Source organism: Trametes versicolor (genome assembly GCF_000271585.1).
Source record: "Trametes versicolor FP-101664 SS1 unplaced genomic scaffold TRAVEscaffold_11, whole genome shotgun sequence".
NCBI lineage: Eukaryota > Fungi > Basidiomycota > Agaricomycetes > Polyporales > Polyporaceae > Trametes > Trametes versicolor.
Genome location: NW_007360331.1, coordinates 1,813,666 through 1,839,484, shown reverse-complemented (window position 1 = coordinate 1,839,484; position 25,819 = coordinate 1,813,666). Strand labels below are relative to the sequence as shown.

General features: G+C 56.1%; 7 protein-coding genes across 7 annotated transcripts; 1 reads left to right on the top strand and 6 right to left on the bottom strand.

The window, feature by feature from the left end:
• Positions 1 to 176: 176 nt before the first annotated feature.
• On the top strand, positions 177 to 3,898 carry TRAVEDRAFT_31332 (uncharacterized protein). Its single transcript, XM_008044450.1, has 6 exons — positions 177 to 467; positions 550 to 1,005; positions 1,468 to 2,004; positions 2,057 to 2,428; positions 2,480 to 2,751; positions 2,803 to 3,898. The coding sequence occupies exons 1-6, from the start codon at positions 396 to 398 to the stop codon at positions 3,122 to 3,124; spliced, it is 2,031 nt and encodes a 676-aa protein (XP_008042641.1). The 5' UTR covers positions 177 to 395; the 3' UTR covers positions 3,125 to 3,898.
• Positions 3,899 to 6,099: 2,201 nt separating this feature from the next.
• TRAVEDRAFT_39819 (kinase-like protein) lies at positions 6,100 to 7,595 on the bottom strand (the record flags this gene model as incomplete). Its single annotated transcript, XM_008044482.1, has 2 exons — positions 6,100 to 6,284; positions 6,338 to 7,595. 2 exons carry the CDS (start codon positions 7,593 to 7,595, stop codon positions 6,100 to 6,102), a joined length of 1,443 nt encoding a protein of 480 aa, XP_008042673.1.
• A 1,393-nt stretch (positions 7,596 to 8,988) lies between these two features.
• On the bottom strand, positions 8,989 to 10,289 carry TRAVEDRAFT_23454 (uncharacterized protein; the record flags this gene model as incomplete). Its single annotated transcript, XM_008044394.1, has 4 exons — positions 8,989 to 9,423; positions 9,690 to 9,836; positions 9,897 to 9,991; positions 10,124 to 10,289. 4 exons carry the CDS (start codon positions 10,287 to 10,289, stop codon positions 8,989 to 8,991), a joined length of 843 nt encoding a protein of 280 aa, XP_008042585.1.
• Positions 10,290 to 11,055: 766 nt separating this feature from the next.
• TRAVEDRAFT_31330 (uncharacterized protein) lies at positions 11,056 to 12,439 on the bottom strand. The gene is made up of 3 exons (XM_008044449.1): positions 12,336 to 12,439; positions 11,255 to 11,601; positions 11,056 to 11,170 (listed from the first exon to the last, which is right to left on the bottom strand). The coding sequence occupies exons 1-2, from the start codon at positions 12,336 to 12,338 to the stop codon at positions 11,398 to 11,400; spliced, it is 207 nt and encodes a 68-aa protein (XP_008042640.1). The 5' UTR covers positions 12,339 to 12,439; the 3' UTR covers positions 11,056 to 11,170; positions 11,255 to 11,397.
• Positions 12,440 to 13,683: 1,244 nt separating this feature from the next.
• On the bottom strand, positions 13,684 to 15,202 carry TRAVEDRAFT_52065 (uncharacterized protein; the record flags this gene model as incomplete). Its single annotated transcript, XM_008044625.1, has 6 exons — positions 13,684 to 14,037; positions 14,099 to 14,212; positions 14,283 to 14,486; positions 14,553 to 14,710; positions 14,782 to 14,988; positions 15,046 to 15,202. 6 exons carry the CDS (start codon positions 15,200 to 15,202, stop codon positions 13,684 to 13,686), a joined length of 1,194 nt encoding a protein of 397 aa, XP_008042816.1.
• A 2,663-nt stretch (positions 15,203 to 17,865) lies between these two features.
• Positions 17,866 to 19,407, bottom strand: TRAVEDRAFT_52064 (uncharacterized protein; the record flags this gene model as incomplete). The annotated part of the gene is made up of 6 exons (XM_008044624.1): positions 17,866 to 18,222; positions 18,283 to 18,396; positions 18,462 to 18,695; positions 18,771 to 18,919; positions 18,993 to 19,199; positions 19,251 to 19,407. The coding sequence occupies 6 exons, from the start codon at positions 19,405 to 19,407 to the stop codon at positions 17,866 to 17,868; spliced, it is 1,218 nt and encodes a 405-aa protein (XP_008042815.1).
• Positions 19,408 to 22,450: 3,043 nt separating this feature from the next.
• On the bottom strand, positions 22,451 to 23,759 carry TRAVEDRAFT_52063 (uncharacterized protein; the record flags this gene model as incomplete). Its single annotated transcript, XM_008044623.1, has 5 exons — positions 22,451 to 22,891; positions 22,954 to 23,097; positions 23,156 to 23,290; positions 23,354 to 23,523; positions 23,588 to 23,759. The coding sequence occupies 5 exons, from the start codon at positions 23,757 to 23,759 to the stop codon at positions 22,451 to 22,453; spliced, it is 1,062 nt and encodes a 353-aa protein (XP_008042814.1).
• Between the last annotated feature and the right edge of the window lie 2,060 nt (positions 23,760 to 25,819).

The window sequence follows — 25,819 nt, the reverse complement described above, 5'->3', positions numbered from 1 at the left end:
ACAAATGATAATGATATTTCCGGCCTTGTCGTTGTTTGAGAATCATTTCCGTCGGAAGATGCTATGCCGTTGTCGGAAGGTGGTCCGTGCGGTCGCGTCCGGTCGCGTGGGATGCTGATCGCATACACCGACCATCACCACTTCTCGTTTTCTACTCTCTCCGTCCGTTTCGTCCCATATTTCCCTCTCTCTTCCTTCTTCCGCGCGGGGTGGGCACCGATTCAAAGAGCTTTTTAAATAAGTAGATCCCCTCCACCCACCGCACTCGCCCTCTTTTTGTGCGTGTCTTTTTCTGCCCACACTCGTTCGCGCCCGCCCCCTGCTTTCCGGCCGACCCCACGCTCTCTGACTTGCTTTCTCTCCTTTATTCCTCCTACCCTCCTCTCTCGCTCGCCATGGACGACTCCCAGACAGCGTTTGCGGCCCAGTACCAACCCTACGCTGGTTTCGATATCGACATGATGAAGGTACGCACCCACCCGTTCTCGTCTCTCCCTCACGTCCCCCCGCACCCCCGACGACGGAACGGCAGCTTACGGAGCGCGGCAGAGGTCTATGGACGCTGTCGGCGGCCCCGACGCGAAAAAGGCCCGCTGGTCGCCCACTTCGTTCGGCCCCAACAACGGCGCGAACGGGCTCGCGGCTGCCAGCGCATCCGGCAACCGCGACGCGTTCGCCAACTACGGCTACGGCCCGCAGGCCAACCTCGCCCAGAACGGCTTTAACAACTCCCCGCCGTCGTCTGGCTTCGGTGGCAACCCCCTCTACTCGACCCCGTCGCTGAGCGTCAACACCGCCGTGGCTGGCAACGGGATGCCCTCGCAGATGAGCCCCAACACCGCTGGCCCCTACACTCCTCAGCAGCAGCAACCTCAGTCTGCGAACCCGAACAGCGCCAACCCCTACAACCCCTTTAACGGATACAACATGCTCGGGATGGGTCTGCCGCAGATGGGGGTACTGGGAGGATTTGCGTACAATGGGCAGATGGCAAACTTCGCACAGGTGAGCTTTCATCTCCCCGGCTTGCGTTTCCAGGTCCATGCAAGAGACGTGTCACTTCGCGACGACAAACACTCGCTACACCTTGGCCTCATACTATGGTCCGCCTCCTGGGACTTAAGTGGGCATGTGGCGACGGGCATCGTCCGAAAACCCATGTCGTTGCCTGGGGACGGCTTGGGCAGCGACACTCTTCATTTTTCCTGGTGATTGGCGCGCTCCTTCTTCGCCGATTTGATTCGGCTGGCACATGCCGTACACCTGTCGATATCCCTATCAGTAGCCCCAGACCTTGCTTGTCGGGACCGCTGGGTGGTCGGGGCCGATGTGTGCTGTCAGATGGACGCATACAGCCGTTCACGCGCCTGTATTTACTCGTCCCGGGCCTCACCACTGCTGTTTTGACCTTTTGGATTATTCGTGACGTATACGGTTGTGCTAACGCGGTTTCCCTTGAATCTGCAGCAGCTCAACCAGCAGCGTCTACCCTCGCTCACCATCCCCTCCCCGCAAGCGTCGCCCTACTCCCCGGCAGCCATCACTGCGGCCTTGTCCGCTCAGAGCAACACGACCGCACGCACCGTTTACGTTGGCAACCTCCCTGCAACGGCTTCTGTCGATGAACTCCTTAACCTCGTTCACTTCGGGCCGCTGGAGTCTATTCGCGTGCTTCCCGAGAAGTCTTGTGTGTTCTTGTCGTTCCTTGACGGGTCAACTGCGGCAGCCTTCCACGCGGATGCGCTGATCAAGAAGCTCTCGCTCCACGGGCAGGAGCTCAAGATTGGCTGGGGCAAGCCTTCTCCGGTGCCGAGCCAGGTGGCACTCGCCATCCAGCAGAGCAACGCGAGCCGGAACGTGTACTTGGGTGGTCTTGACGAGGCTATGACGGAGGAGCAGCTTCGCGACGATCTCAGCCGCTTCGGGCTGATCGACCAGGTGAAGATCGTGCGCGACAAGAACATCGGCTTCGTGCACTTCTTGAGCATCTCGACCGCGACCAAGGTAAGCTTACTTACACGTGTATATGCGCGTCTTCTCATCTTGTCTTTCATAGGTGGTGAACACGCTCCCCACGGAGCCCGCATGGGCTGGCAAGCGCGTCAACTACGGCAAGGACCGCTGCGCATACATCCCCAAGTCGCAGCAAGCGGCCGCGCAGGCTGCTCAGGCCGCGGCTGCCCAGTCGTTGGTGGCGCAATCCGCGGTGCTCTCGCCCATCGGCGGCGGCAACCCGTTCGCGTCGCCCCTCTCGCCATACATGCCGTTCTCGCCCGACGCGCTGCAGAGCCTCGCTAGCGGCCAGAGCTTGAACCGCACGGTGTACCTCGGGAACATCCACCCCGAGACGACAACAGAGGACTTGTGCAACGCAATCCGCGGTGGCGTGCTCCAGAGCCTCCGCTACATGCAGGACAAGCACATCGCTGTGAGTGTTCAGAGCTGGGTGTATGCGACTGCTACTGATCATTTCATACAGTTCGTGACGTTTGTCGACCCCGCCGCGGCGCTCACCTTCTTCCAGGTAGCGTCGTATCAGGGCTTGACGCTCAACAACCGCCGGTTGAAGATCGGCTGGGGCAAGAACTCTGGGCCGCTGCCCCCCGCACTTGCGCTCGCTGTGCACTCGGGCGCGACGCGCAACGTCTATGTTGGCAACATCGAGGACTTCGACACGTTCACGGAGGAGAAGCTGAGGAGGGACTTTGGCGAGTTTGGAGAGATTGAGCTCGTCAACTTCTTGAAGGAGAAGTGAGTGACGTTTCCTATGTCTGGTCTATCAGTTTTTGACCGTTTTCGTAGGAACTGCTCGTTCATCAACTTCACGAACATCTCGAATGCGATCAAGGCGATCGACGGAGTCAAGAACAAGCCGGACTACGCGAACTTGCGTATCGCGCACGGCAAGGACCGGTGCGCGAACCCCCCGCGTTCGGGTCCGCAGGGTGGATCTGGAGGAAGGAGGTCTGGAAGTGGGAACAACGCGAACTCGCAGCCACCTAGCGCTGTCGAGCCCACAGAGGACGTGAACATGCTGAAGAACGTGGTCGAGAACGGTACGATCAAGGAGGAGACGAGCGAGGTGGCCGACATCCCGTCCGGAGAGGTCGAGGCGTCGGCGTGAAGACGAGACGATGACATACGACAACACAACACACCATACCCCTGCGTTGCTGCCCGCGCTGCGAAAACTCATTGTATGATGAAGTGGCCGCTTGGATACCCGCCCCCTGTCTGTGTATATCGTGCTCGCTTCCCCGAACGTTCTCTCTGAAACTGCTCCTGCGACTGTACCACTGAACTCGATGACTCGGCGCCCCGGCCCGCTGTCGTCATGGCTTTCCAGCAAAACCGTCTTCTCGTGGATGGACAACAACGCCGGTCAACAACATCCGCAAGCCCGCTCGCCTCCGTGCCGAGCGTGGGCGAGTGCCACGATAGCACGCGACGGGGACTCCGACTGCCACACGCGCGCGGACCTTGGGCTATTGGTTGCTCGTTCTTTATCAACTTGACTTTCGCCGTTCGCCTCCTTTATTCCCCGCCCCCTCCCCTCAATCACCCGATTCCTTTCTCTTTTCACTCTCGCTGATCTCGCCCCCCACCCCCGTTTACCTTTCTCTTCTCTGCTTCTTCTCTTTCTCGAATGTTAATGCGGGGCGCTCGGGGTTCTTGCGACCCGGCGCCCTCGCTGCCGCTCTTTGCCTTGGTACCATATATGCATGCCCTTGTCCCCTGGTCCCGTCTGACTGTGAACGTCTGATCGTCTCTGTTCCCTGATACCGGTACTATACTCCCCTGGCCGTATTGCCATCGATGCGGGTGCTATAACGATGCAGTAATCTTGCGTGTATCTCACTCATACTCTCTACACCCGAAGTAGCAATGGAGTTTCCTTTCCTCTCTCCCTCGAAGGCCTCATGCCCCAACCGACCACTCCCGTTGTGTGAGTAAGGCTCTCGATTTGATGTCAAAACATTGCGAAGCGGTCGCGCCTGGGACAGGCATCGCACGGTCAGTCAGAATGGCATATTTATGCAGCGGAGACTCAACGCGAACAGCTCTGCGCCAAGGTCGATGTGTATAGATGCGATCGCGATGTCTAGCATTCCTCGGAGCTGCTGATTCAAGTTGGATAAGCTCTCTCTCTCTGGCTATAGTACTAGCCCTATGTGATATCCTCAAACGTCATCCCCCGTGCCTGCTGCATCCACCAGCCTGGAGGCTCCCGAACTGCTCAAGGCCTCAGGCCTCAAAGTCTACTAGCGCCAGGGCATCTCTTCCCATTTCGTCCTGCCATACCCCGTCCTTGGGGTCGATTTGGGCCCCGTCGTCATCATCCAGGCTGCGGAGGCGATCTACCATATTGATCATGTCGTGGATTGTGTACTGCCGACGGATGTCTCCACCGTTGAACCGGACCAACAACGTGTGGAAGAAATGCTCGCGGAAAAACTTCTCTTTTTGCGGGTCCGGGGCATCGAAGCGCGCAGGAAAGCCCGTCTCGGCTGCCGCCTTAGTGAAGGTGCAAATCCGCCATCCGTCCTGACAAAGTCCGAGCACATTAGTAGCTATTACATAGACAGATAAGTCATCTATTGGTGCTTACATCAACGTCGACGCTCAATTCGTTTGCAAACCACAGCTCATGCACTTCCGCACGCATGGGAAGCAGATTGTCCACGACACGGCAAAGCTCCCGCGAGAACTCATACTCTCGCTCTGCAGAGTTCTATGGCAATCGTTGAGTCAGTGACTCTATTTTGAAGATATTTTACATACGGGGTTACACATCTTCGGGTGGAAAATATAATAGAGTTCCAGCGCAGTGGTACCGACATCGCTGGTTAAGCCACTGAAGGCGCACTTGTCGCGCGGAGCCCTGAACTGCTCACGCAGAGTATCTGATACGACTGACTGAAGGGCGCACACAGAATCGCCGCCGTTGAATCAGCGAAATTCAAATACGCATTTAGCCAGCGGGGACCTACTTGTTCGAGGTATTGGGCCAGGCCGGAACCATCATCATCGAACATTCTTATGCGCTCTATGTTGTTCTTTTGGATCTTCGTGAACGTCGAAACACCTTGAGGAGGTATGATGGGGACTGCATTCGGGATCTGGGTCGGGACTTCTGCATCTGCCCCAACGAAAACCATAAGTTTACACCTCATGGTGGCAATCGATAGGCAGCCATCGCTTGCCTTGCAGAAAACAGCCGTACACTCCTGGTGACAGGAGAGCAGAGCTTTCTAAAGCATCGGACAGCGGTTGCGGTTCATAGTCGAGGATATTCCGATGTCTCAACTTCACCCGCTTCACGACGATGATCTCGTCCGAGCGGTCCTCCTCACTCTCGTCCAAGTCGTCCTCACTCTTGTCCGAGTCGTCCGAAAGCTCTTCGATCGATACGCCTATCCAGCGGAGTAGTGTCTGTACTGTGACTGGAGTGACGTCTGCATTGAAGCCTGGTATGCAGTCAATTTGCACTTTAGCTCGAGATTATCAGAGACGGTGTCGCTCACATGCAATGAGACTTCCGGAAGGCCACCACACGAAGACATCCGCGTTGCGTTCCAATGCCCATTTTGACCTAAGGACGGGGAGCGCGAAGTAATCTTCGGGCGTTGCGGTATGCGACGCATCTTCAACAGATGGTTTCGTTTGTTTAGAGCTAGACATCATGTTGTAGTGAGTGAACAAGACAGATACTCTCGACGTGCCACGCCATTCCACATCTCAGATCTCGCGTAAGCCGCATACCACCCCGAGGCCTGGAGGCGCTCTACCCACACGTTCATTTGGCGCGATCGCACGGGCCAGCTTGGAAAACGCACCTGTCGAGGCAAACTATTGGATATTTGTACCACCCCAGTCATACAAGCTACCAAGCTACACGCCAAGCACAATGCAGTGGTGCTGAGGCAATTGTCGTTGACCCGACGGCCCTTCGTGCTGGGAACCCTCAACTTGAAAGCGGCTCTGCGCTCGACGTGGGTGACTGACACCCGTCAAAAGCGTCCAGCATGCGCTGCCAGGCTTCGCTGAAATGACGGTCTTCTTTGACGCGGCTCGCCATGATCATCGAGCCGTCCTTAGCTATGATACACGCCCCTGTGCCGCCTTGCCTGACAGTCGGGCTTTAGCATGCACCTTGGTGACTACAGCACCGCCCGGGCCTTCCTCCAGGTCTCCGCTGGCAACCGATTGTGAGGCCGCATTATCATGCAGGTCTTCTTCACCGTATTCCATGTGCTCCAGGCGCCGCAAGTCGCTCTCCCATACTAACAAACGTATTCAGTATGCACACATCACCGAAGATATCGGATGTACTCACGTTTGACCTCCGCAACCTCGTCCGGCTTCGCAGTGTACCACCCACTGTGGCCGATGGCCTCGATCACGTCGGAAGCGAGCGAGAATGAGCCAAAGACAAATGTGCCCAGGTGGAGGGCATTCGTGCCAGTCACGAACACGTTCGTGATCGCCATCTGCAAGGTCTGCACGATGTGCGAATTGCGCGTGACGGGCGCCAGCCTGCCCCCGGACGCAGCCCCGATCGCGTCCGTGTACATCTGCCGGAACCTTCGGTGGTGGTCCTTGCTGTCACGGGCGACACCTGGGTACGACTCCCCCATCCCGTACATCAGCGGGTCCCAGTCGAGGATGAGCCACAGGGGGTACGAGAGGGCTTGCAGCTGCCGGGGCCCGACGAAGACGCCGTCCCAGTCGATGATGCCGGCGACGCGGCCGGTGTCGTCGACGAAGATGTTGTGCGTGTTGAAGTCCGGATGGCCGAGGCAGAAGGGGGCACCGTCCCACTGGGGCTCCGGAAGAGCGCTGAGGAGCATCTGGAGGAACGCGAGCATGGGGGAGTCGTCCTTCGCGCGCCGCACGTCTAACTGAGCTGTTAGATATTCGCGGGTAGAGCTGAATGGCCCGAATTCGTCGTCGGGTCCCTCTTCTTCCTCTAAGAAGAGGCCGCCGACGGATGGAAAGGGCGAGATGGAGTGCGACCCATCCGGCTCGACGCGGTCCAGCCGTCCGATCTGGTCGAACTCAAGCCTGGCGAGTTCTACCATGAAGCCCGCGAGGGACTGGAAGAGGTGCGCCTTCTGTCGCTCGTCTGTCCACCACGAGGCGTCGTGCCAAACCTCTGAGAGGAGCCGTCCATGGACCTTGTCCATGATCATGTAGGGGTGGTGGAGGGGATTGTCGACGTCGCATGAGTAGGCATGGATCGCTGGAATGGGGACGGATGTGCGAGACTGTATGTATTCTATCGCGAGAATGTCGAGCCACATGCAGCGTGCGTCGATGGGCCCCCATTCGTCGATCGGAATACGAATGATCCATGATGTGGCGTCGGAGAACTGCACCTCGTACGCGACGTTGGATGCCCCCGCTCGTGGAGGAGTCACCACAGTGCAGCTGAGGTCACTCAGCGGTGACGGTTTCTCCTTGGGAAGCTTGTCACTGAGAGACTTCACCCGTGCGCCGAGGGCCACCTGGGCGATGACGGCGATGTCGAGAGCTTCGACGAACGCATTTACCGCTTTGTTTGCGTGGATGCTGGGAGGGGAGCTGCGAGACATTGTGGGATAAGCAGGGAAGCGGGCACTGACTGAGCTCTGGGTGAGCAACGAGTCATAGTCCTGGGATATCACGACGTACTCGCTTCGCGAACCCCATCCTGTTCTGTCGTAGCCACGGTCCCTGCGCAATCTGGCGCCCTCCATGCCGACGCGCCCATGCCGCCCGGTCTCCCCGCATCCGGCGCTCCCGGTCTTCTCGCTCTTGAGCGTATCACCGTTTGTATGCGCGCATCTGTGTTTCCCGGATGGAATGGTCTGTCTCCGCGCGAGCGGCCTGACGGTTTTGTACGTGGAACGTCTAGAAGAGTGTCGCGAAGTGCACGTTGGCTGGTGGCGGGGGTAACATGCGAGTCTGCTTAGCTTGGCGGAGGTAGTAAAGGTGGAGGGAACGGAACCAAGACTCACCTTGAAGCGCAACAGCCGCTCCGGAGAGTGGAGATTTCTTGCGCCGCTTTCAAGATACATTTCTCCTGGAAATAGGGAGGCCTGCTGGGGAGATTTTGGTAAGTGCAAAGCGGCCGGAAATACAGCGCGTGTGGACGAAGTGAGTGTGCTTGAATGACTACTCGCCGCCAGAATCACGAGCCCTTGAGTTGAGACTTACCACAGAGCCGTGATTCCTACCCCATATCTTAGGCGAGAGGGTGTTGAAGGGCACTAGAGGGCTTGTCGATTACGAGAATGGCGGCCTTCATAGAACCGTAAGAGCATATATGCCTTACGACCATCGCCGTTACTTAGTAGCAGGACCTTCTGCGCGCCTCAACCTAGCACTAGAGCTTCTTTGGGTCATGCTGGAGGGAGATGTCGCATAACTGTGATGTTTCAAGTCCACCAGCGAGAGGGATAGTAACGCGCGACTGTATTCTTCTGGACGCTCGGAAGCCACGCTCGGGATATTTTGGAATGCAGAGCTTAAAGCGGCCATGATGTTCATAGAAGCTCGTGATTCAAGAGTGCATGTCATAGGGTGGGAGGTCGCACAGCGAGAGAGTGAGTGAAGGGGGAAAGAGAGAGATGTTGTGTGAGTGGTTTCCACGCCTAGTTGCCCGATCTGGATCGCTGCTACTCCACGCTTTCGAATTTAGCGCTCTAGCTCGAAGTCCTCACTGGCACTCAGTCGGACCTCCATAATGTTCCACATTGCACGAACGCGTATGAGCCACAATGCAGGTGAATATCGCATCTGTGTTTTTATGGAGAGGGTACGGACTTTTTAGCTATGACATGCCACTTCGCGTCGTCACGGATAACGTCGAGTCTATAAAACCCGCGACTGCTGGGGGACTTGGACTCCTAACGCACGCAGTCTACCACAGGATCATGCAAATCGCTATTCGGAAAGCGACTGTACAACATAGGACGTATTATCTGACTCATCGTAAGAAACCGCCTAATCGCTTTCGTCCCCCGAAGTCACCACGTTCTTATCCTTGTCTTCCGTACCCTCGTCCGTGTCCGAGTCCTCTAGACTACCGCCTCTGAAGAGATGCTCAGGAAGTTCGAATCTCAGATCAGGATTCGTGATCTGGATGTGCTGAAACGCCAGCTCTCCCATGCGGGTTCTCCATTTCTTGCGCTCGAGGTCTCTGGGCCTCGGAGTCACCCCGTCTGCAGCAAATTTGACATTGCCGAGAAACCACTCGACATCGCCATGTTTGACGTCGTCGGGGATCAGGTGCCCTCCAACAAGGTGTATGGCCAGCGTGTAGCGGAAATGCTCGCGGAAGCAGTCATCGCGCAGGCAGTCTTCTTCGTCGAATTTGAGCGTGGCCGAGAACTGCACGGCTTGAGCAGTCTTATCGAATACAATCATTCGGTATCCGTCCTGATGCACAAGGTTACAATGAGCTATGGGGGGGATAATACAGATCGATGGCGCAGACTAATATCAACGTCGACGCTGATCGCGTTAGCCAGCCAAAGCCTGTGGACGTCTGCGCGCATGGTGACTAAGTTTGACGAGACTTGCATGTCTTCTTCCTGAAAATCTATCGCACTCGTGTCTTGAAATACGCCGATGTGCGCTACCATCTGACGCAGTGTTTCAGTTGGTACGGTCGTAATACTTAGAGTCGAAGAAAATCTGCTTACATGTCCGTGCGCTGCAGGAGGGTAGATCCAGTGAGCTCCCACACGACGGTCGTCCGTATCGCTTGTGTCGCTCGTTGATCCGGTGAATATGCACTTAAAACAATAATTCTCCAAAGCCACGTCACGGAGCTCGGGAGAGATGGCGTTCTGCGGTAGCGTGTTGTCTTAGGGGTGAGAGATATTTCGATAAGTGAACGAGGCACTTACAACCAACACAAATGAGTTTGGGGACTCCAGATCCAGATCTTCGGCATCGGTCTGAGACATCTGTGCCCGAAAAGCCACAGTGTCCTCCAATAGGACTTGGAGTGTTCCAAGAAGATTGAAACAGTTGCAGGAGAAAAAAGCGGGGGGGGGGTGCTAGAAATCTCCCCACAACCTACTACTCGCGTCCAAGGTGAGTACATCAGGTTTTCTGCGCGGAAATGACTCACCGCCCGTGGGACTGGCGTAGCAGCAGGCGTAGTCTCCACGCGTGAGCACCGTCGAGTCATCGAGCGGGCGTGCGCCGTCGGGCACTTCGCAGCTGAACAGGAGACAGTCCACGTAGTTCACTCGCTCAACTGGCGTGATCGCAAGCGGGCGGCTCGAGGTCAGCATCCCAAACCAGCGAATCAGTGTGGGCGCCGTTGGCAGAGGGACGAGTGCTTCATCGTCGAAGCCTGTCGAGGATCTGGTGGTCAGGCCCGAACTCTATGTAGACGGTGATTTTCGGGAGGCTTACATGCCATGATCACACTCCCGACCCAACTTGTCGACTGCCACCAGATGAAGACGTTTGCATTGCGGGATAAAGCCAGTCTAGACTGATGAGCGAATTTGGGGAATGGTTGGTTAGTGACAGTAACGCGTTGCATGGCGCCGAGTAGAGCTTCTGGGATAGGTAGACGGCGGAGCAGGTTCAAGTTGTGACACGAGTCAAACACGCGTGTGGTACCACGCCTCAGGCCTCATGACTAGCACATCTCGCCTAAGAAGCGACGGTCGCGTGCAGGAGACGGCCCCTCTAAGCACGCGCTCAAAGCAGAAGGCACTATGATGACAGGCTTCAGTTTGTTTCGCTTCGGTAGGCAAATAAAGACATACATTTAGTGACTTCTCCTCCTCTTTGAATGCGTGTTTGTGGAGCGGCGTGTAGGTCATTACCTTGCCAAAACGAGTTTGCGCATGTTTACTGTGACCTCAGGCCTAGGCTGGCGGCATAGATGGATTGCGCACGGACAGATCGACATGCGGAGTATTTGATAGACACAAAACGTCGAAGGACGCGGATAGCATAGATACATACACTGGACGGCTACTGTCATATTCAAGTTAAGTTCCAGGTGCGAAGAATTATTAAATGAGCATGCGATGACGCGGGCGAGTGTAGACAACAGATGGAAGCGGTGTACGCGTGAGGCAGGAGTCGGGGATCTTCGTGCCGTGTCGCGAATGGCCACGGCGAAGGCGGCAATCGAAAATGGCGAGTCTGACGTGGCCTAAGGAAGAGAAGCTTCCTAGTCAGCACCGTCGGGGATCATCTGCGACACGCGAACCTTGTGCGAGCTGAAAGCAGGACCTACCGCGGTGGCATGGACCTTTATCTTGTGGGGAAGCTCAGCCGAGGGCGTAGGACGCCGAGTGTGCGTTGACCATACGTGTGAGCGAGCGACCAGACAGACTCGTGCAGGAATGCGAAGGCCGGACGACGGGGACACAGCTAGAATCAAGACGAGCTCCGCAGAGAAGACGGCCGGATGGAGACCGCGGCGCCGACTACAGCATAGAAGGCGGAGCAGTCCAGGCGACGACCCTCCAGAGGCAGGGTCCGCGTAGAGAGCATCATGCACCACGCGCCGGGCGTTGTGCTATAGCGGGGCACGGCGGGGAAGATCCGCTTCCATACCGCTTTCGACATGGACAGAGGACGCTAGATCCATCGTGTCTGTCGTCAGCTCGCGCAGGTGAGGCGAGGAGCATGTTTCGAGGAAATACATGACACCATGCCCGTGTAGAGTGTTTTCAGGGTAGGAAACCCCGGAAGCAAGGCTCGAGCTGCCTCGGTCCGGGGGTGTGCCAATGCGGGCGGAGTGACTGGTGCTGCCAAGTTCCAGAGCTGATGGCCTGGAGAATGTTCGGAGCCGACATCATCGAGACAGTACTGCGTCGTCGAGATCGTACTCCAGCGGAACTCCAGCGGGGCATAGAAGTGCGGGATGTGCAGCACTGCAAGATGCGAAGAGATTAAGAAGGGGGGCGCCGTTAAGGTGTTTTGGCTGGGAAGGCGGCCGTGGGCTGGGACGTGGAAGCGAATACTTGGGTCAAGAAGGGCCTTGAACGGCGACGGGACCCACCGGACAGCATAATCTCGTCGTATCCGGAGCAGAGGGACAGCCGAGTGAGATGGCGGAACACGTACGGGGGCATGTCGCATGTCGAGGGCCTACTCCGCCATCTGGGCGTTGTGGTGAAACATGATCTTGTCTGCGCGCAGCCGGGGTGTGTTTTGCGACGGTACTGCACAGGGCCCGGGATACAACATATCATATCCCACTCGGGCTCCTGAGACTACAGGTCGGTGAGGCCGATAGTCAGCTCGCGCGGACGAGACCAAGAGCACCTTTTGAACGACCAGTCACCATAACTGCAGTCAAAAATGCTCACCATGATCATAACGATGCAATCCCGCCAAGTCAAAATCATCGCTGCGAGTCAATGTTGTGCGCGACCCAAAGGCTTCTCCGCGCTCGGATACCACTCCTGGGGGCGATGTCCGTTGATTGATCCACTCCAGAAACGGTTATTGTAGCTGAGCTAGTGCCTCCAGGACGATGAGGGTTTGAAAGAAAGCATAGCTAGGACCAGCTAGCAGTTTTGAGCCCGACGCGATGATGGGCAGAGACAGAACAGACTCTACAGAGGGCGGTGCGGGCCGCGGCACCGCAGCGCGCGTGCGGCAACACAGGCGCTAAATTTCCAAATCGAGCAGTCAGGCGCTTGATCGCTTCGGTACGCGAGCTCCGACACCGGCTATCCCTCCGACGACGACCTCCTCCGAGCCCAGTAATGCAGGGAGTCCACTCGCATTCTCGTGCAAGATCAGGGCGTGCTACACATTCACAAACTAGTATATTTGTGAGTGATTCTGGATTGCATCGACGGCCGAACAACGCTAGGCTCTCCGAGGCGATCAGTAACTCCGCCGGGACCCATACTCACCCCTCCGTTTCGAGAGGGGATGGTACGCAGCAACGTAGCAGCTGTCATCCTTTCAGTACTTGACATATTTTCCTTCAGAACTCTAAACTCGGATAACATGATCCCCATTTCCATGCCCCTCACATTAACTTTGTCTAATGTCGCCAACGCGTCAGGCTGGGCTCTGAAAGTCATTAAGGTGAATAGTCTTCCATGTGATACGTCTATGTATGTCTGACATCCCTTCCAGGACACGCAATAGGAGGCGAGAACTTCCTCTCTCTCGCCTCATCACCGCATGCTAAGCGCGCCTCTCTTTATCGTCGAAAGCTCAGCCGGCCAGTCCACGCCCGCCGTCGCCGGGCTCGTGTGCTAGGACACCACGGCGGGGACGATCTATCTCCAGCAAAACGGGACTGCGCTCGCCGCGCCACTAAGTAAAGCTCACCGCGCGCGGCATGCATGTGTAGACGCGTCGCCGCGGCTTCTTTCGCAAGTCGACTAGTGGTCACGATATACACACTCGTTCAACCGCGTTCACTGCGCTCTCGAAGCGGCGCCCTATCGCGTACCGCCCGCGCTCCTACAGGCCGACGCTTCACTTGGGAAAGCTCGGGCAGGCTGAACGCGCGACTGCAGACAGGGAGAAAGGGGACGCGGCGGAGGGACAAGGACGGCTCGGCAGTCGATGAACAGAATACACTTACGGTGACCTCGAGCTTTCTCAGGTGACGCACTTAGTATATCGGCAACGTTGTTCATGCATATCCTAGCTATATGCGTACAAACTTGCGGCACAGACAATAACACTCCTTCAAATCTCTTCTCCACTGTCTGAGGCCCCGTCCTCGTCATCAGAGCTTGGTAGATCTAGCTGTTTCCCCGCGTCCAACAACTCCAAGGCGTCCTTACCCATCTCAGTTTTCCATATCGCAGCCTCGCGACTTGCTAACGCGTCCGCTTTAGCTATAAGGACGCTCAAGTCTGCCATCCTGCGATATCCGTACTCCGTACGAATATCGCCGCCACAGAATCGTAGCAAGCGCGTGTGCAGCAGATGTAGGCGGAAGTAAAGGCCCCATTCAGGATTCGGGTTATCCAGCCGCCCAGGCAAGCCTGCCATGACGCTGGCCGCTGCCTCGGAGAAGGTGCGGATGCGGTATCCGTCCTAGCGTAGAACTTCAATATCAGCAGCCGTCACACCTTACACGAGCAAATTGCATACTTACGTTAGCATCTACGCTGAGCTCGTTGGTGAACCATAGCTCGTGTACGCGGGAACACATCGGTAAGATGTTGTTCGATGACCACCACTCTTCCTTGGTGAGATGCTTGGTCCCGTTCTAGTACCGTGGTATGCACCTCAGTAAAGTCCCTGGGCGTCGCCGCGGTCGCGGTACAAAGTAAACACACCTCGCCGCCCATCTTCTTTGGGACAATCCAGTAAAGCTCCACAGGGTCTTCGGCGGCAGCGCCGGAGGTGACTCCGGTGGTGGCAGCACTCATGGGATCCGTGGAGGTGTCGCTCGCAGTAGCCTTGCGCGGGTATCCGGTGAAGATGCATCGATCGTGTGCTACAGTGACTCCACTGCGAAGAGCATCTGGAATCGTGTAGAACTGAGGGGGTTTGCAAATGATGTTACGGGCTCAGGTAATGAGCGAAACTCGAGACGTCGGACTCACTTTGGAGTTGGTTCGCTCGATTTGGTCTGAGGGCCACATCCAGGGGTTTTCCCTAACGTGCCCCTCGTGATCGTCCCGGATCTGCTTGAACGTCCGTACATGGATTCCAGGCGAAATAGGTCTCAGATCTTCGGGGATGTCTGTCGGGTCTGGTATGTCTAATATCGTAGCACGATGAAAGTTTGTTTCAGTGGGTATGACTGTGTTTGATACTAGTGCTGTCTCTCACCTCGAAAGTAACAGCCATAAACACCGGGGGAGAGGTTTTCCGAGCCTTGAATCAATTCCAACGGGTGCACGCCGTAGTTCAAAACCGCGCGGTGTTCCAGTCGGACACGCTTCACGATAATCTCACCGCTGCGAATCATATCAATTGGCATACCGATCCAGCGAAGTAGGACCTCCGGTGTGACTGGGGTGACCTGCGCGTTGAAGCCTCACACCCTGTCAGCTTGAGACTCGACGGACAGGGTCATTAATTGAAGGTAACTACATGCGATGAGCGTGTTCGTAGGCCACCATACGAAGACGTCGGCGTTGCGTTCGAGTGCCCGCACAGATCTGTGAATCGGACGTTGTTTCTCTGCCAGTGGACTGATATTGGACGTCGTATCAGCAGGGCATCTGTCGAGTGCCTCCGCGTTAGCCATGGAGGTAGATAGGACTGAAAAGGAGTTGCGTCGCGGGTTTGGGGATGTAGTTGCGGTTGTACGTAATTCTAGACTTGGTGGGTAGTCGGGACCGCGCCGCCGTGGCGAGCTGGAAATGGCAAATACTTAGGCGAGCACGGACCGCTGTGTCCAGGTTCGAGCATGCGCTCGTGCGCGGTTTCTTGCCTGCCATAGCATGATGGCGCCAGATTTGTCAATGTATCAGTAGCGTCGGCTTAAGCCTATCCTATTATTCAAGGCAGGAGACAGCAGATGCTGGTCATATCCATGACACAAGGTAGCGCTAACGTCGGAAGAGCTCGGACTCCTGCAATCCTTATATAACCTCGTCCTCCGAGTCGTCCTCCGTAGACCCATCGCTGCACTAGCCCTCTTGCAGCGCACCTTTTCCCTGGGAATCTCTCTTTTCATACCACTCCAAAGCGTCCTTGCCAAATTCAGTTTGCCATATCGGATGCTGGGGGTCGAGAACCTCCCCGGCGTCCGGCAAGCTGTGAAGATAGTAGCTCAGCTCTGCAAATTTGGCTTCGAAGGCTCCGCCGCGGAGACGTGTGCTCAGCAGAAAGTGGATGCCAAGACGCGTTGAAGGCGCGAAGACGGTGGGACACGAGCAGAGACCACGTCTTCGGGGATTCCGCAAGGAAAGCGCCCGAGCACGACTGCCAGGCGATGCAGCTGAGGACAGCGCTCACGGTGCTATGGCCATTGGCGGGGCATGGCGGGGAAGCTCCATTTCCGACCCGCTTTCGACGTAGACCGGGGACGATAGATTGGTGGGGTCTGTGATCAGCTCGCGCAGATGAAGCGAGGAATTGGTTTCGGGGAAATAAATGGTGTCGTGCTCGTATTGAAGGTTTCCAGAAGAGAGAACTTCACAAAGCGAGGCTCGTGGTACAGGGCTCGCTCGAATCGGAGATCCAGCAATGTGGACGAGGGGTGATGGCGTGGCGAATGTTCGGGACCGGTGGGATGGAAATAGTACTCCAGCGGGACATAGGATAGAGGTACGGGATGTGCAACACCGCAAGATCGGACGATTGGATCAAACGCGCCGTAAGGGTGATCCGGATGGGGGCGCGGGGCCGTTCAGAAATATATACCCATGGTCGGGAGCGTGGAAGCAAACCTTGAGATCGGGAAAAGCCATGAAACTTGAACGTCGACAGGACCCATTAAATAGCATAATCGCATGGTAGCCAAGCCGGAGGGATAGCATAGTGAGATGGCGGAGTGCGTACGGTGTTGTGCAACAGTGAGAAAGACGTCGAGGGCCTGCGTGCGCATCCGGACGGGGCGACCGAATGTGAGCCCATCTGTACGCAGGGGATGCATATCCTCCCCTTCTGAAACTACAAGTCGGTGAGGTCTGAAGTCACTCGTGCGGACGAGACTACGAGCATCTCGCGAACAACCAATCACCGCAGCTATAGTCGAGGATACGCACCGTGATCTTGAGAATTGAGTCTCATCGAATTCCAATCATCGCGTCCTCGACCCGAAGGGTTGTCTGCGTATCAATATTTCTGATACCACTCCTGGGGGCAATGTCTGTTGACCGATCTGCTCTAAACAGCAGGTGTCGCAGCTCAGCTAGAACCTCCAGGACAGCGAGGGCGAAGATGGCATAGATACAGCCTGCAGCCGCCTCGTCTCCCAGAGGCAGACCTTTCACACTCTATTGGAAGCGGGGAGGAAGAGTGTGTAAAGCAGCTACGTCGCAATGACGGGGAGACCGAGAAAAGAGTGCGGTGGCACGGACCGCGTCACCGAACTGCTGCAACTGGGGCGCTATCCGAATCGGGGAGTCGATTGCTTCGGCGCTCGCGCCGAGCAGAGCGAGTCCGACACTGGCCATATATGTATAGCCTCCGACGACGATCTCCTCCGAGTCTGGCACTCAGTCCACTCGCGTTCTCGTGCAAGGTCGAGGAGTGTTACACATCTACTGGATAGCCTAACTACAGTTGCTTCTGGGCTACAGTCACTACATCGACAGCTCAACAGCGCTGAGTTCTCCGAGGAGAATAACCCCGACCTCACTCTTGCGTGTCGGGAGCGGATGCCTTATAGTAACTGCCATCCAGTCAGTTGAGTATTTGCCTTTTACCACGCACAATGTTAAGCGCGGTCAACATGGCTCTCGTTTCCTTGAACGTCGCAGCCACTGGAAAACACCGCCGACGCGTTAGGCCTTGCCGAAAACTAGGTTCAGTGGCTCAGCTGGAGGTCATCCCAGCGAGCTTTGTCTGCCTACTCCCCCGTCGCCGTATCTCCAGCGAAATTGGGCGGCGCTGGCCGCGCTACCAAGTCAAGCTCACCACGCGCGGCATAGTTGTGTGGACGCGTTTCCGTGGCCGCCCCACACAGGTCGACTAGCGGGCACGACGTACACTGCTCTCGTTCAACCGCGATCACTGCGCTCTGGAAGCGGCGCTGGCTCATTGTCAAGCTATGGAGAAAGGGTTCCTTGCCGAAAGTGAGGGGGCGCGGCAGAGGGACGGGGGCGGCTCGGCAATCGATGAACAAAATATACTTACAACGATCTGGAGATTTCTCAGGTGGTGCGCTCAATGTATCGGTAATGTCTATGTATATCTTAGCTATATGCGTAGAAAAGCGGCAACACGAACAACAGCACTCCTTCATTCCTCCTCTTCCTCGCTGTCTGAGGCCTCGTCCTCGTCATCAGAAGTTGCAAGATCTCGCTGGATTCCAGCGTCCAACAACTCCAACGCATCTTTACCCATCTCAGTTTGCCATATCGCAGCCTCGCGATTCGATACCGCGTTTGCTTCGGCTATACGCGCGCTCAAGTCAGCCATCGTGCGATATCCATACTCGGTGCAAATATCGCCGCCACAGAATCGCAGCAAGAGCGTATGCAGCAGATGAAGGCGGAAGTAAAAGGCCCATTCAGGATTCGGGTTATCCAGCCGCTCAGGCAAGCCTGCCATGACGGCGGCGGCCGCACGGGTGAAGATGCGGATGCGGTATCCATCCTGATTCAAAGCAATCAAATCAACAGCCATCGCGCAACACATCAAGGAATGTCTACTTACGTCGACATCGACACTGAGCTCGTTGGCGAACCACAGCTCATGCACATCGACACACATGGGTAAGATATTTTCCCAGCACTCGCACTTGCGCAAATCAATAGACCTCGTATCATTCTAGCGCCGCAGTCTTCACGTTGGTATCCTTGACAAGTATGATATGTCACTGCAATAGTACACACCTCGCCGTTCATGCTGCTGGGGAATATCCAGTAAAGCTCCACGGTCTTCGGGGCAACACTGGCATTGTCGCCCATGGATTTGGCAGCAGCATCGCTTGTGGGTCCAGATGAACCAGTGATGATGGATGGGGTGGGGGCGTTGCTCGCCGCAACATTGCTGGTGTATCCGGTGAAGACACATTGGTTATGTGGTACATCCACCTGCTGACGGAGAGCGTCTGCAATGTCGTAGACCTGACAGACGAGGATAATGTCACTATAACCTGATAATGGCCACGGTTGTGCAACACGCGAGATGTGGGTACTCACATCCGAGTTGTACCACTCGAGGTGATCCGGCTCATACAGCAGGGGGTTTGCTTTGACATGCCCCTCGTGGTCACTTCGGATCTCCTTGAATGACCTGACGTAAATTCCAGGCTCGATAGGGGCCAGGCCTTTGGGTATCTCAGTTGGGTCTAGCAATCCTGATATCGAGAACCGATGATCTAGTCAACCCGTCGTGATTTTAGTACCAGTGGTTCCACTTACCTGAGATAAAGCAGCCATAAACACCTGCAGAAAGGACTGTTGTATTCCCCACCGTCTCCAGCGGGTGCATGCTGTAGTCCAATATCCCCCGGTGCTCTAGCCTGGCATGCTTCACGACGATCTGACCTTCTTGAATCGATTCAGCCGGCATACCAATCCAGCGGAGTAAAATGTCTGGTGTGACCGGGGTGATCTGTGCGTTGAAGCCTGACGTGCGATCAGTTTAAATCTCAACTAACGAGTCATCGAAGTGCATACATGCGACGAGTGTGTTATCAGGCCACCACACGAAGACATCGGCGTTACGTTCGAGTGCCCGCACAGATCTGTGAATCGGACGTTGCTTTTCTGCCCGTGGACTGATACTAGACGTCGTATCAGCAGGACGTCTGTCGAGTGCCTCCGCATTAGCCATGGATGGTAGATGGGACTTGGAGTAGTGAAGTAAGGACGAGGTTGTAGAGATGGAGTAGCTGGTACTGATTGAGGACAAGCAGGCTTCCGTTGCTGGTGATCGTTGTCCGATAAGATTAGAATATGAAGAGCCCGAAAAATGACTTACACGCTCGATACATGCGCCGCGTTGCAAACTTAGCGGCAGGTGGCGCCGGCAATCTGTGATTGAGGTGCGGAACCCGCGAGGCAGGCCGCGGTGGCAGTCTGGCGAGAACAACGCGCGGCTGCTTTGAATCAGCATTTGATACTAACGTAGATAAACTTTATGGATACATGGAGCGACTAGCATACTCGACAAACGGCGGGCCCAAGAGTCACCGATACGTACAGTGGGTAGACATTGAACATGAGACGGGGATGCGAGAACCTCCCGACAGAGTGATAGCGGGGCAATGTGAGCAAAGGGGCGACTTAGTGGACAGAGGAGGGATGGGGTCGGACGTGACGCGGGAGCCAGAGGATCTTCATGCGGGTTCGTGAACGAGTACAGCGATGGCGATATTCGAGCCTAGCGTAGCCTGGAGATAGGAAAGTTCCTAGTCAGCACCGCAGAGGATCACTAGAATACGCGAACCTTGCCCGAGGGAAAAACAGAACTTACTGCAGAGAAATGGACGTTTAGTCCTCAGGGAAGCCCAGCCGGCGGCGTAGGGCGCCGATTATAGGCTGCTTGCAAGTTCGCGTGCGTCGGCGATAGATACGTGTGCGCGAGCGACAAGGCAGTACCGCGTAGGACCGCGAAGGCAGAGCGAGTGGGACACAGCAAGAATTTAGACGAGGTCCGAAGAGGGAATAGCCGGATACAGACGAGCACGAGCAAGAGCCTCGCCTGAGCGAACCGTTAATTTAGATCGCAGCGACTGTAGACACGATGGTGACCGTCGCGGCGTAGAAAACGGAGCGCTCGTCAGACGACAGCTGCTAGAAGGCCGGCTTGTAGGGAATGGAACGCGCAGCGCATCGCGACGGTTGTTGATCAGGAAGGGTTGAGGAGGGCCGACGGAGACGCGTAATTGGCGGGGCACGAGTAGCAGTTGTGTCGCAGAGAGGAACGTCTCCCTGAGGGATCCCGTGAGCAACGTACGTTACTGATGTCCAGACGGCGCCGGCTGGGGGAAGTGTTGTGCTACGGGCAAGGGCGTTGCACGGCGGGGGAGCTCTACCGCCACGGCGATCTGAACGGAATCGAGGGAGGAAACTGGCGGATTGAAGTCTGGTGAGCTCGCGCAATTGAGGCGAGGCACATGTTCGCAGGAAATACGCCATAGCATGGTGCTACCAGGCCAGGGAACCTCACGAGTTTCGGCTCTCGGTCCAGGAAGAGCTCGATCCGGAGATATACGACTGGGGGCGAGGCAGCCAACACTACAAGTTCGGTGTCCGCTAGCTCTGAATTGCTAGGGCAGTGCGAGGTCAACCTGAGCCAAACGAGTTTCGTGATAGCTGCCTGGTTTCAATCCGGCGGGCGTGGGCACGTTGATGAATGAGTACGCTATTGAACTGTCAGAGTTGTGTCAGAAGATGACACAGGCAGGATAGCTGCCGTGCAGACGCAGTGACACGCACCGTGGACTTTCGTAAGGACTAAGAACGGCAGCTTGACGGAGATAGCGAAGGAAGGTATCCATCGCACCGCCGCGCTGCGAAAGGATTTGTCGCCGTGTCTGCGTCCTATGCATATGCGGCCAAGTAGTGTTCACCTGTCGGGCCCAGCCAAGTTGTCCGGGAAGGGTAGCTTTCCCGGCCGCCATCCTGCGATCGCGAGTACGGGGCACGAGAGTCGTCGATATCGATATGTGGGGAGATGAGGAGAGCACCGGCGTGCACACCCTCTCGGTCCACAGCGGACCACAATGACGGCGCAGTATCCCGCCCAGTACTAGAGACGACGGCCTGGTGAATGTTCGGGGCTGGCAATACTCTTGCGGGACATAGCGGTTTTCGATTGGCGACCACGGACGCCATGAGAGGTTAGGATGGCGTGTCCAGGCTAAGCCTACACAAACGCCAATAGGACGCGTCGGACTGCATGATATGATCGTGACCAGAAAGACAACGATGCGAGAGAGCGGAGCAACTATAGTGGTTGCGCGCGTAGCAGGGAGGATCTGCTCGGACACTGGCGCAAAGGTCGAATATGATCTTGATATCACGCCCCTGGGTGTACGTCATGCGACTGTAATGTATACTCTGTGCGTATCCTCCCACTCAAGCTCCAGAAGCCTAGATTTCGTGAAGTCGAGAGTCAGCTCGCGCACGCGAGGCCAAGAGCACCTCGCGAAGACTCAGATAGCGTCGCCATAGATGCAGTCAAGGATACGCACCGTTATCAAAGAAGTAATACCAAAACGCCGGACCCATCGCTGGTTATGTCGTGCCTGACGCGAAGGCTCTCGTGTGTTTGCAGTAGACCCTGTACTTGCAGGGTGTCCGCGTCCAGATACCTCCTGGAGTGTGTCCGTTGGTACCTTCACTCAGAACCACAAGTATTGCCTCGGCGACGACCAGGGTAGAGAAAGCATAGCTTATGCTGTAGCTAACAAGAAGTTTGAGCCCGACGCGACGCGGATGACCGAGGACCTGATGACGGGCAGAGCGAAGGACGAGTTCGAGAACAGACGCGGGCGGCACCGCAGCACGTGGGCGTGCCACCCTAAGCCGAAGCGCCCGAAGCGCTCGGCACGCAGGTGGGCTGGTGCCCAGCGTGTGCGGTTGAGCGACGCTGCCGACTGCGAGGAGTGTCCATACCTTTCACCCACCAACGGAACAGATACATGGGAGCACTTATGAACCCGCTCAAGAGGTGAAAATAGGATACTTACTCGAGCAGCAGACGTACATAGGCTCGTACAAGCCGGCGGCACTCGCGGCACTCTATCGTCTCTACAACTCAGTGAGTTCCTGGCATGCACAATCTCCCAGAGTTTCAAGCATACATATTCTTGTTCTGGGAGCGACTGAATGATATCAGGAAGATAATAGATCTCGTTGTGAGAAACTTCTCAATCACTCTCGTCCTCCGTTGCCACCACGTCTGTATCCTCTTCATCCGTACTCTCGTCCGTGTCCTCCTCCTCCAAGCTACCGCCCTTGATGAGGTGCTCGGGAAGTTCAAGCTTCAGGTTGGGATGCATGGCCTGGATGTGCTGCAGCGCCACCTTTCCCACCCGAGTTCTCCATTTCTTGTGCTTGAGGTCCGACGCTCTCGGAGTCACCTTGTCGGGAGCGTATTTTACCTTTCCCAGAAATTCCATGACGTCCCCACGCCTAACGTCATGAGGAACGAGGTGCCCTCCCAGGAGGCGTACGGCAAGCGTGTAGCGGAATTGCTCGCGGAAGAAATCATCGCGGAGACTGTTATGGTCCTGTGCATCGAATCGGAGACGGGTGAAGAACTGGGTGGCTTGAGCGATCTTGTCGAAAACAACGATGCGGTATCCGTCCTAATATGCAAGCTTTTAGTGAGCTATGAGGGAAACGATGCAGAGTGATGGTGCAGACTCACGTCGACGTCGACGCTGATGGCGTTAGCCAGCCAAAGCCGATGGATGTCCGCGCGCATAGTGACGACGTTTGCAGCGACTTCCATATCTTCCTGCGTGAAGTCTGCCTGACATGTGCGCCGGGGTACGCAGGAGTAGGCGAGCATCTAACGCAGGGTCTTTATTTATGGCCGTGATGACTAGCTTCGAACAGAAGCCACTCACTCTGCTGTGCGCTGTAGGAGGGTAGATCCAGTAAACGCCGACACTACGGTCGCCCGCGTCGCCCGTCGATCCGGTGAACATGCATTTGGGGGCATATTTCTCCCAGGCCATGTTGCAGAGCTCTGGAGTAATGGTCTTATGAAGCAGTTTCTTGTCTTAGCAGCGATACATCGTATAAGAAGTGAGAGCGCCACGTACTGCCGGTACCGCTAGGTACGGGTTCAAGGTCTCCGGGTTTCCGCTGTAGGACGATTTGTACATCTCCGAAAAAGCAGCATCCTCATCTAGCAGAACCTGGAGTGTTCTCGGAAGGGTATAAACATCGTCGGGGAAAAAGTGTGAGGAATGAGAGATCCTGTCGGTATCTACTGCTCGCCGCATACAAGAGCGTATCAGCGTCTACATCATGGTTTTGGCATGCAAGTCACTTACTTCCTGTGGGGCCGGTGTAGCAGCAGACGTAGTCACCCCGCGTGAGCACCGTCGAGTCGTCCAGCGGGCGTGGGTCGTCGGGCAGTACGCAATCGAACAAGAGACAGTGCTTGTAGTCCAGCCGCTCGATTGGCGTAATTGCAAGCAGGCCACGCGAAGCGCCGGTAAGCATGCTAAACCAGCGAAGCAATACCGGGGCCGTTGGTAGAGGAGTGCACACTTCATCATTGTAGCCTGGTGAAGTACCGCTGATCAGCTTCTCTATAAACGAGTTGACAGGACTTACACGCTATAATCTCATCTTTCACTGCAGTTGATCGCCACCAGATGAATACATTAGCGCCACGGCACTGTGGGAAGGATCGACGCTTGTATGAGGTGTTCAAAACACCTTCGCCTCCAGAATAGGTGTTCCGAACACCTAAAAGGTGCACACCTGTAATAATTGTATAATATAAGTCGGTGTTCAGAACACCTCTATTCACTGTCTGTTTAAGCAGCTGTTCCGCACACCTGAAATATATACATTTTTTAACAGTGTTCTCCACAGCTCCGGCACAAAAAGGTGTTCTCCACAGCTACTTACATTACCTATATCAAAGCACCGTACTCGCGAGTAGGGTGGTCGCTCCAGGCCCGTATCTCGTCGCCGTCACTATTGTGCGCACGCGCCGCCTGTCTAGCTCACTCTTCAGGCCTCGAGCTTCGTCTCCCTCGCCTACGCGCGCCCGCGCGCCGGGCACGCAGGCTGCTGTCATGCATGTCAGAGCGACGCGTTTGACGTACATGTCGAAATCGGCGTGGGGTTGGCGCGGGGATATTCCTTCCTGGCCTGCACAATTGTGAACCCCGGCGCAGAAGTCATAGACGACAGTGCAGACTCACGGTCATCGCCTGCTGTCCCCTATGCGTGCCGGGCCTCCAGCACAACCGCCTCCGTGATGGAATGGAGGGGCCCGACCGCGACTCGGCGCCCGCTGCGCGATGACGTGAGCCTTTTGATCCAAACCAGACTCATACCCAATGGTAAGCGCATCCCAGAGCGCGCCCCACCCTCCTCACAGAGCCATTGCAGGGCATATAATGGAGACGCCGCTGTCCAAGTTTGTCGAGGTCATTATGGCGTCACCGTGCAGTACGCGCCCCGGGGCCCCGTCGTAGAGTCAGCCGCATGCAAGACGCGTGTTGTCGATGTGAGGCGCATTCAGTTGAGCTATCTTGTTCGCGCGCACGCGGGTGCAGGACATGTGGGAAGAGGTTGTGACGGTGACAGCGATCTTGCGACTGCGTTCCGCGTCCCGCTACACGAGCCTGTCCACGGCGCGGCGGAGTGGCAAGTTGTTTGTGACCAGGTAGGGTTTCGACGCGAGTCCGAGAGAGGGAGGAGAGGGGGGCCGCAATGCGCGCGTGTGTGTCTTCTTGCGCAGGCTCAGGCTAGGGGGTGTGGTCCGGGCATGCCCTGCGCACGAGAGGCGGGTCGAGACTGACAGAATGCGAGAGTCATTCATTGCACAACGTCCATCTGCCTGCCACTGCGCCGTCCGCGACCACCACACCCGTTCTCCCCCGCAGGCTTCTGCACGTCGTGCTTCAAAGTTCAGGTCTGGGCGGGGGGGTGCAACGAGGATGTGTGTGCGGGAGTCCTTGCTAACTCGGAGCTCGGCAGATAGTAGCTTACTGCACAGGCGAGTAGTTTACGAGAACAATGGTTGCCAATATTTGCGAGTGTCACTTACGACTCGTTTTTGGCATTATCGTGGTGGATGAGGGCACTGACGATGCCCTCAGCCTCAATTGATGCTGTACCGATACGCCCGGAGAGCGTCGCGTTGACACCACTGAGAATCTTCATCGGCTTGCATATAGTTACCCAGAAAGACAGAATATGTGAGATGAATAGGAGATTGGGGAAACAAGGAGCGACAGGCGAACGAAGCGCGAGGAATTCGGCGCAAGTTGCTGGGGACACAAGATGGGCGTCTATCCAGTTCCCAATTAGGAAGCTAGTTGCGATGACGTCACTAGCGGCTCAAGAGCCTCCCTCTTTGTCGTTTTGCATCTTGACCTCGAACCACCATGATCCCTCTGCGCACTGTGCTTTTCAGCTGTTATCGACGCTCCCTCGTTCTCATCTTGATCAACGTCTTCTACCGTTGTGCTTTACCTTCTTCGCTATTCCTCCCGTGCTCGGTTTCCGTCTTCAGTCTGTGACCCTCGACATGGACCCCACTC

What these genes read in the sequence shown, in the direction of transcription:
- TRAVEDRAFT_31332 (XM_008044450.1), top strand. Translation starts at nt 396, where the DNA reads ATGGACGACTCCCAGACAGCGTTTGCGGCCCAGTACCAACCCTACGCT. An exon ending in AGATGGCAAACTTCGCACAG is followed by an intron (nt 1,006 to 1,467) that starts GTGAGCTTTCAT and finishes TTGAATCTGCAG; the next exon opens with CAGCTCAACCAGCAGCGTCT. An exon ending in TGCAGGACAAGCACATCGCT is followed by an intron (nt 2,429 to 2,479) that starts GTGAGTGTTCAG and finishes CATTTCATACAG; the next exon opens with TTCGTGACGTTTGTCGACCC.